This window comes from Haplochromis burtoni, unplaced genomic scaffold, assembly GCF_018398535.1.
Source record: "Haplochromis burtoni strain Fernald_Lab_line unplaced genomic scaffold, NCSU_Asbu1 Contig_1960, whole genome shotgun sequence".
Lineage (NCBI taxonomy): Eukaryota > Metazoa > Chordata > Actinopteri > Cichliformes > Cichlidae > Haplochromis > Haplochromis burtoni.
Window position 1 is genome coordinate 1 of NW_024584321.1, and position 10,485 is coordinate 10,485.

Consider the following 10,485-nt stretch of genomic DNA (forward strand, 5'->3'; position numbering starts at 1 on the left):
GGATCTGTCTCTAGTTCAGCCTCAAAGAAGGGTAAAGCACTGAGGGTTGCATAATGCTCATCCTGATTTTTAGTTTGAGCCCTTGTTATAGCAACATTGCACTCTTGCACTTCTCTCAACAGATCATAGATGACTGGGAGATCCTCCCCAAGAACTACAGGATAGGGCAGATTATCAGCTACACCAACCTTTAACAGATAGGGTGTCCCCTGCACTTTAATAAACAGATCAGCAGTAGGGTATGGTCTTTCATCACCATGTATACAGCAAACTGATATGGTTTCAGAGGGGCATGTGTAGTCTTTTGACACATATTTCCTGTGTACCAGAGTCCGTGTGCTGCCAGTGTCTATTAAAGCATTAATTTCTTGTCCATTAATCTTAACTGTGGGGATTTTATTTGACTGCTTTCTCTCAGATTTAATATCCACATTCTGGTGAGGCACAAAACACATCTGAGATAATTTTCTTTGATTATTAGGACACATGGGCTTAGTGTGACCTTCCTGTCCACAAAGGTAGCACACTGGTGGCCTTTTACCTGGCTTCGAGGTATTCAGAGGCTGCGTTTCCCTTGTAAAGGGCTTACCCACACCCGTCGCTGACCTCTGAGGATGCTGAGGGGGTTGCGACCGACGTGAATCTCTGGCAGCCTTCCATGCACTGTTGCCCCATGGCTGACTCTTACTTCGGGCAGCTACAAACACATCAGCCAGGGTGGCGGCCTCTGCAGCAGACTTTGGATTATGCTCCTTAATCCAGACCTGAAGCTCAGGACACAGCATTCTTAAAAACTGCTCCAAGATAATAATTTCACCAACTTCTTTTATAGTTCTGTTCTTAGGCTGAATCCATTTCTCATAAAGTTCTTTCAGTCTTGCATACAGTTCCTTGGGACTCTCATCAAAAACTTCAAGACAGCGAAATCGTTGCCTGTATGTTTCTGGGTTTATATCATATTTTTGCAAAATGGCAGCTTTTACCTTCTCATATTGCAGTGAATCGTCCACATCCATATTAACATAGGCACTTCGAGCCTTACCAGTGAGAAGAGGAATGAGGTGAAAAATCCAGTCTGACTCTGGCCAGCGACAAGCAGCTGCAATTCTCTCAAAAGTGGTCAGAAAATGTTCAACATCATCTTCAACAGCTAGTTTCTCCAGTTTAGGATGATGAATATGCACAGACTGACCTGTTAATATGGAGGCTGAGCCAGAACCCTCATGCTGAGATGTTGCTTGTGTCTGATAATCAGCTGAAGTTTCAACAGGCTCTGGATCAGTTGATGTGGGCTCTGGAAGTGGGGTGGTTCTGGCCTGCACTTCCATTTGCAAAAGCCGAAACTGGTGTTGCAAACTCTTAAAACGCTGTTCTTGCAGTATAGCATCCTCTCTCTGCTTTTTATCTCGAACTTCCTGTTGTCCCATGAAAGCCTGAAGAATCCCAGCAATATCAAGGAGAGTTGGCTCCCTGGTATCCTCTCCTTCAGTGTCTCCAGCCACAACTGAAATTCCTTCTTCCATCTCCTTCTCCCTCTCTGGCTGCTGCAAGGCCTCTTTGGCCTCCATTTTATTCCCTCTCTTTGGGCGCACAGCATTCTGCATGGCTCAAAAAGTTTGTCAGGGGAGAAAAAAGGGCAGAAAAATGCAAAAAAAAAAAAAAAATCCTGTCTCCTCAACTGAAGGATCCCACTTCTGACACCACATGTGATGGACCGAGTTGAAAAACAGGAGGAGCCCAGGAATTATTAGAAAAATATAGTTTCCATTTATTTAACCCCCAAAAATTATATTTACAAGACTAATAAATGTTGAGCTCATAAAAGAGGTCAAAGAAACAAAACTGAACTCAGGCAAAAACTGCAACCTTAACAAACCAAATGACTGCCCAAACATACATAATTGACCTAAACATGAAATGACATACAAGGGTATATATAATGGCTGATCAGACCATTGTGACACATGAGGGGTAACAAACAAAACACAATCATAAATCACAAACGATGCAGTACAATCTAGTTTGTTAATAAACTAAACACTAAAGAAGAAAATCAAAAACCCCATTAAACCCTAAACTCAAATATTTAATTAAATACAAATACTTTGTTTTTAAAGTAAAGAAAACACACATTCCCCCCTTCAGCAGGAAGTGGTGGTGTGGTCCAATTATCTTCCTTTGTATTTAATGGTTTCAAACCCTGGCTACCATCTTTTGTCCAGCAACTCCCAGGGATGATGGCAGGTAAGAAATAAAAAGACAAAGGTTAGTCAGAAAGCAAAGAAATGAAGTAGTATGAATACATAAGTAAACTAAATGTGCGCGCTTACAAATAGAACAAATGTATCCAAACCAATCAATAAAGTTATTGGCAACTAAAATGTATTACCATGTTCAAAATGAAGAATGAAAATACAAAAGTTACCGACTTTAGAGTGTGGCCACGGGTTTGGCCATCACAGTTGGCTGATATGGATGTCCGCCTGAGTGAGGTAGAGTTGGATGTCTTGAGACCAAAAACCACACACTATATTCGGAGCACATAGCGCACAGTCATAAATCCCCCCTAATTTTGGTATGATCCGAGCTCAGGCACTGGGCGACTGAGCACAGCACTTACGCGTGTGAGCGAGGGGGGAGAAGCTGCTGCCTGCGAGTTTGCTGTAGGAGAAGCGCAGCCAGGCAGAGGAGAGCTTAAGTTCGACCAGGTACCAAAGCAAATCATTCGTACTGTACAAATAATGTAAATATGACGGTGAATCACAAAAGATTGATATCAAACTGATCATTTGACCCATATTACGTTACTTGCTCTTCCAGATGGCGAAATGAAAAGCCGCACAACAACAATGCTGTTTCTTTAAAGAGTCTTTGCTCACATGTGTGTTTATTTCATATATTCAGTTGTTTCCTTCCACGGCTAAACAAACTCTCTAAACTGGTTTCAGTTATGTCACGACTGGGGCAGCAGCCATGTGATGAATAAATGAGGACCCAAGATGCAGACGGTGATGGAGATGCGAGTGGAGGTTTATTTACAGTAAAAATAACAGAAGTGAGGGCAGGACTTAACATAAACCTAAACTGCGTGAAACTAACAAACAAACCTGGAACATAAGGTCAGCGGGAGAAACTCAGAGATGGCAGATGAGGACGGCAGAACAGGGAGACGTAGAGAAACATAGGGAATGAACACAGACGACGCGACGAGGTGCACAGGCAGACACGCAGTGTAAATACACACACCAGGTAATTAGGAAATGGCAGACAGGCGGGGACACAGCTGGAACTAATGGTCATAACGAGACAAACCTACAAAGTAAAACAGGAAACACACAGACTGTTTTACACTACCAACTGGGGACACGAACAGAACACAGAGGGGAGTCACAGGTAGGGATGATAGAAACGCACAACTCAAACCCTAAGAACAAATACAAAATCAGAATAAACTAGAACAATGATAATAATAAACTTAAAGTGCTGGGTCACCGACCCAGGACCATGACAAGTTATGTACAGATGAACACAGCAATGGACATAAGGAGCTTGTTTCAAAGAAAAAACTCTGGTAGATGTTATTTTATATATTATTCTTTGTATGTTGTTCAGTATATTTCTATGCAAAACAAGAGGAATTTCTATACACAGCAGTATATTCACAGCTGAAACCAGATATTTACACTTTAGGGAGAAAACATAAAAACATTTTTTTACTGTACAACATCAGTTTAGAGTAAACTTGTTTTGTTTTGGATAAATAAATATTGAAATATCTTTTGACTTAGTTAAATGTCAGAATAAAGAGAGACAGAGCTTCTATTTTTATCACTTTCATCAAATCAGCACGATCCTTAGGTGATCCACATGCTCTTCCCAAGTTCCACTGAAAACAACAACATCATCAAGGTACGCACAGGTGAATGCTGAGAGCCCACAGAGTACCTTATCCATTAGCCTTTGAAATGTTGCTGGGGCCCCATGCAGACCAAATGGCAAGACTGTGAACTCAAACAATCCCCACGGAGTACGCAATGCTGTCAAGTCTTGAGACCGTTTAGTGAGAGGTACTTGCCAGTATCCCTTGGAGAGATCAATGGTCGTTAGATATTTTGCCTTCCCCAAACGCTCAATGAGATCGTCAATGCGTGGCATCGGGTAAGAGTCAAATTTTGATATGGAATTGAGGTACCTGAAGTCGATGCAAAACGTATCGTGCTATCCTTTTTCGGAGCCAACACAACAGGGTTGCACCACTCACTTGTTGAAGGTTGGATGATTCCAAGAGACAGCATGAGGTCCACCTCCTCCTTTAACTCCACCAGGAAGCGTTCCGGTATCCTGTAACTCATACGCTTCACAGCTGCATCAGGTTTTAAAACAATGTCATGCTCCACCAGACTCGTGCGACCTGGGTACTTTTGAAATAGGTCTGAATTAATCAGAGGCGTTACCTGAGACTGTTGCTCACTGGTGAGATGGCTCAGGTCCAGGACAGAGACTGTTACTGAAGGCAAGTAGTCATTAACTTCTTCCTCCTCATCCATGCTGTGAATAAGCAAACCCTCTGTTTTATTCTCAGTGCGTGGAATCCATTCCTTAAGAAGGTTAACATGGAGCACTCTACTCCCTCGCTGGAGACCTGGTGTAGAAACTTTGTAGGTAGTAGGTCCAAGTTTCTTCTGTACTTCAAAGGGTCCCTGCCACTTTGCCAGCAACTTGCTGTCAGAAGTTGGCAACATTACCAAAACCTTCCTGCCAGGGACAAAACTCCTGTGGCGAGCTTTTGTATCAAACAAAGTCTTTTGTTGCGTCTGAGCAGCTGCCATATGGCTCTGACCCAGTTCACTCATCTGCTGAAGCTTTTCTCTCATATGAATGACAATGAAATAACATTGACGATTCCTCTTTACCTTGCTCTCCCTCCCATGAGTCCTTTAGCAGGGTCAATGGGCCTCTCACCTCATGGCCATAAAGAAGCTCAAATGGGGAGAAGCCAGTGGAGGCTTGAGGAACTTCCCTGTAGGCAAAAAGGAGGTATGGCAGCCACTGGTCCCAATCAGACCCTGTATCATTGACTAACTTTTGGAGCATTTGTTTGAGAGTTTGGTTGAAGCGCTCCGTCAGTCCATCTGTCTGTGGGTAATAAAGGGTGTACCACATCGAGCCGTACAGTTATAGCTCTTCAACGCTCGTGACAATTAGGCCCTGGTAGTGAATTTGTGGGAGAGTACCCGAGCGTGGTAATCAGAATGAGGAAGCTACAGTTTTTGCTTTAACAGTTTTTAATGGAAAGACTTCAGGATACCTCGTAGCATAGTCTGTAATGACTAGCATAAAGCGATTTCCAGATTTACTTTTTTCTACAGGACCAACTACGTCCATGCCAAGACGCTGAAATGGTATACCAATGATTGGGAGAGGTTGGAGTGGTGCTTTGGTGGGGACTCTAATTGAAGTCTTCTGACATTGAGGACAACTCCTGCAAAACATAGCAACATCTGAGCGCAAACCAGGCCAGAAAAAGTATCGCTTGATGCGAGCGGTGGTCTTATGCTTCCCTAGGTGGCCAGCCCAGGGAATGGAGTGCCCCAAAGTAAGCACTGTTTCACGGGCTACTTTAGGGACCACTAACTGTTTAACCTGGCCGTGCTGGTGGTATAAAATGCCATCTTGCAGAATGTACAGCTCTTTATTTGTGTCAGATTCAACAGAGTCCTTTTCCTTAGCCCTCAGCAACATGGCAGACAAAGTTGGATCAGCCTGCTGCATTTGTCTGATGTTCGTAGGTACTGAAAAACCTAAAGGCATATCTGGAGCAGCCTGAACTGATGTCTTTCCAACAGTGTGTTGAAATTTTTCACGTCTTCTTTGACTGCGTGGCTTCCGAGACTTCCCGGGATCTGTCTCTAGTTCAGCCTCAAAGAAGGGTAAAGCACTGAGGGTTGCATAATGCTCATCCTGATTTTTAGTTTGAGCCCTTGTTATAGCAACATTGCACTCTTGCACTTCTCTCAACAAATCATAGATGACTGGGAGATCCTCCCCAAGAACTACAGGATAGGGCAGATTATCAGCTACACCAACCTTTAACAGATAGGGTGTCCCCTGCACTTTAATAAACAGATCAGCAGTAGGGTATGGTCTTTCATCACCATGTATACAGCAAACTGATATGGTTTCAGAGGGGCATGTGTAGTCTTTTGACACATATTTCCTGTGTACCAGAGTCCGTGTGCTGCCAGTGTCTATTAAAGCATTAATTTCTTGTCCATTAATCTTAACTGTGGGGATTTTATTTGACTGCTTTCTCTCAGATTTAATATCCACATTCTGGTGAGGCACAAAACACATCTGAGATAATTTTCTTTGATTATTAGGACACATGGGCTTAGTGTGACCTTCCTGTCCACAAAGGTAGCACACTGGTGGCCTTTTACCTGGCTTCGAGGTATTCAGAGGCTGCGTTTCCCTTGTAAAGGGCTTACCCACACCCGTCGCTGACCTCTGAGGATGCTGAGGGGGTTGCGACCGACGTGAATCTCTGGCAGCCTTCCATGCACTGTTGCTCCATGGCTGACTCTTACTTCGGGCAGCTACAAACACATCAGCCAGGGTGGCGGCCTCTGCAGCAGATTTTGGATTATGCTCCTTAATCCAGACCTGAAGCTCAGGACACAGCATTCTTAAAAACTGCTCCAAGATAATAATTTCACCAACTTCTTTTATAGTTCTGTTCTTAGGCTGAATCCATTTCTCATAAAGTTCTTTCAGTCTTGCATACAGTTCCTTGGGACTCTCATCAAAAACTTCAAGACAGCGAAATCGTTGCCTGTATGTTTCTGGGTTTATATCATATTTTTGCAAAATGGCAGCTTTTACCTTCTCATATTGCAGTGAATCGTCCACATCCATATTAACATAGGCACTTCGAGCCTTACCAGTGAGAAGAGGAATGAGGTGAAAAATCCAGTCTGACTCTGGCCAGCGACAAGCAGCTGCAATTCTCTCAAAAGTGGTCAGAAAATGTTCAACATCATCTTCAACAGCTAGTTTCTCCAGTTTAGGATGATGAATATGCACAGACTGACCTGTTAATATGGAGGCTGAGCCAGAACCCTCATGCTGAGATGTTGCTTGTGTCTGATAATCAGCTGGAGTTTCAACAGGCTCTGGATCAGTTGATGTGGGCTCTGGAAGTGGGGTGGTTCTGGCCTGCACTTCCATTTGCAAAAGCCGAAACTGGTGTTGCAAACTCTTAAAACGCTGTTCTTGCAGTATAGCATCCTCTCTCTGCTTTTTATCTCGAACTTCCTGTTGTCCCATGAAAGCCTGAAGAATCCCAGCAATATCAAGGAGAGTTGGCTCCCTGGTATCCTCTCCTTCAGTGTCTCCAGCCACAACTGAAATTCCTTCTTCCATCTCCTTCTCCCTCTCTGGCTGCTGCAAGGCCTCTTTGGCCTCCATTTTATTCCCTCTCTTTGGGCGCACAGCATTCTGCATGGCTCAAAAAGTTTGTCAGGGGAGAAAAAAGGGCAGAAAAATGCAAAAAATAAAAAAAAATAAAAAAAAATCCTGTCTCCTCAACTGAAGGATCCCACTTCTGACACCACATGTGATGGACCGAGTTGAAAAACAGGAGGAGCCCAGGAATTATTAGAAAAATATAGTTTCCATTTATTTAACCCCCAAAAATTATATTTACAAGACTAATAAATGTTGAGCTCATAAAAGAGGTCAAAGAAACAAAACTGAACTCAGGCAAAAACTGCAACCTTAACAAACCAAATGACTGCCCAAACATACATAATTGACCTAAACATGAAATGACATACAAGGGTATATATAATGGCTGATCAGACCATTGTGACACATGAGGGGTAACAAACAAAACACAATCATAAATCACAAACGATGCAGTACAATCTAGTTTGTTAATAAACTAAACACTAAAGAAGAAAATCAAAAAACCCATTAAACCCTAAACTCAAATATTTAATTAAATACAAATACTTTGTTTTTAAAGTAAAGAAAACACACATTCCCCCCTTCAGCAGGAAGTGGTGGTGTGGTCCAATTATCTTCCTTTGTATTTAATGGTTTCAAACCCTGGCTACCATCTTTTGTCCAGCAACTCCCAGGGATGATGGCAGGTAAGAAATAAAAAGACAAAGGTTAGTCAGAAAGCAAAGAAATGAAGTAGTATGAATACATAAGTAAACTAAATGTGCGCGCTTACAAATAGAACAAATGTATCCAAACCAATCAATAAAGTTATTGGCAACTAAAATGTATTACTATGTTCAAATGAAGAATGAAAATACAAAAGTTACCGACTTTAGAGTGTGGCCACGGGTTTGGCCATCACACACCCCCCCACTTCTGGATCTTCCATCAGGCAGCGAGAGAGGTAATCAGCAATGGCATTGTCTTTACCAGGGATATAGTGAACCTTAAACCGGTATGGCTGCATAGCCAGATACCACCTGGTGATTCTCCCATTAGTGTCTTTCATTCTCTCCAGCCACTGCAGGGCTTTGTGGTCAGTTTGAAGGATGAATTCTCTTCCCAGCAAATAATACTTGAAAGAGTCAAGTGCCCATTTAATGGCCAAGGCTTCCTTCTCAACCGTTGCGTAGCGGCTCTCCCTTGGTAGCAGCTTACGGCTGATGTAGGCGACAGGATGTCGATCCTCTGGTGGTCCCTGCAGAAGCACTGCTCCCAAACCCCTTTCAGAAGCATCAGTCTGCAATGTAAAGTCTTTTGTGAAATCTGGTGAGTGCAGAACGGGGTCCTTACTCAGGGACTGGCGAAGGTCTTTGAAAGCTGCAACGGCTTCAGCTGTCCACCGAATCTTATTGGGACATCTTGAGCCAATCCTGTCCGTCAGTGGGGCTGCTCTAGCTGAGAAGTTGGGAATGAATCTGTTGTAGAACGCAGCCATGCCGAGGAAGGATCACAGCTGTTTCCTGGTTTGTGGAAGAGGACATGATGCAATTGCATTAATTTTGTCAACCTGTGGTTTAATTGTCCCACCTCCAACAGTAAACCCGAGGTACTGGACTTCAGTCCTAGCAAGAGCACACTTTGTTGGATTGATGGTAAGGCCTGCGGAACACAGCCGATCCAGCACGATCCTTAGGTGATCCACATGCTCTTCCCAAGTTCCACTGAAAACAACAACATCATCAAGGTACGCACAGGTGAATGCTGAGAGCCCACAGAGTACCTTATCCATTAGCCTTTGAAATGTTGCTGGGGCCCCATGCAGACCAAATGGCAAGACTGTGAACTCAAACAATCCCCACGGAGTACGCAATGCTGTCAAGTCTTGAGACCGTTTAGTGAGAGGTACTTGCCAGTATCCCTTGGAGAGATCAATGGTCGTTAGATATTTTGCCTTCCCCAAACGCTCAATGAGATCGTCAATGCGTGGCATCGGGTAAGAGTCAAATTTTGATATGGAATTGAGGTACCTGAAGTCGATGCAGAAACGTATCGTGCTATCCTTTTTCGGAGCCAACACAACAGGGTTGCACCACTCACTTGTTGAAGGTTGGATGATTCCAAGAGACAGCATGAGGTCCACCTCCTCCTTTAACTCCACCAGGAAGCGTTCCGGTATCCTGTAACTCATACGCTTCACAGCTGCATCAGGTTTTAAAACAATGTCATGCTCCACCAGACTCGTGCGACCTGGGTACTTTTGAAATAGGTCTGAATTAATCAGAGGCGTTACCTGAGACTGTTGCTCACTGGTGAGATGGCTCAGGTCCAGGACAGAGACTGTTACTGAAGGCAAGTAGTCATTAACTTCTTCCTCCTCATCCATGCTGTGAATAAGCAAACCCTCTGTTTTATTCTCAGTGCGTGGAATCCATTCCTTAAGAAGGTTAACATGGAGCACTCTACTCCCTCGCTGGAGACCTGGTGTAGAAACTTTGTAGGTAGTAGGTCCAAGTTTCTTCTGTACTTCAAAGGGTCCCTGCCACTTTGCCAGCAACTTGCTGTCAGAAGTTGGCAACATTACCAAAACCTTCCTGCCAGGGACAAAACTCCTGTGGCGAGCTTTTGTATCAAACAAAGTCTTTTGTTGCGTCTGAGCAGCTGCCATATGGCTCTGACCCAGTTCACTCATCTGCTGAAGCTTTTCTCTCATATGAATAACATGAAATAACATTGACAGATTCCTCTTTACCTTGCTCTCCCTCCCATGAGTCCTTTAGCAGGGTCAATGGGCCTCTCACCTCATGGCCATAAAGAAGCTCAAATGGGGAGAAGCCAGTGGAGGCTTGAGGAACTTCCCTGTAGGCAAAAAGGAGGTATGGCAGCCACTGGTCCCAATCAGACCCTGTATCATTGACTAACTTTTGGAGCATTTGTTTGAGAGTTTGGTTGAAGCGCTCCGTCAGTCCATCTGTCTGTGGGTAATAAGGGGTTGTCCGCACACTCCTGATGCCTAACAGCTTATAGACCTCTTTCAAC

General features: G+C 43.7%; 1 protein-coding gene across 1 annotated transcript; it reads right to left on the reverse strand.

Moving 5' to 3' along the window:
* Positions 1-8: 8 nt before the first annotated feature.
* Positions 9-1,710, reverse strand: LOC121813581 (the record flags this gene model as incomplete). The annotated part of the gene is made up of 1 exon (XM_042217428.1): positions 9-1,710. A coding segment is annotated over exon 1 (1,596 nt), but the record flags the coding sequence as incomplete, so codon positions are not given.
* Between the last annotated feature and the right edge of the window lie 8,775 nt (positions 1,711-10,485).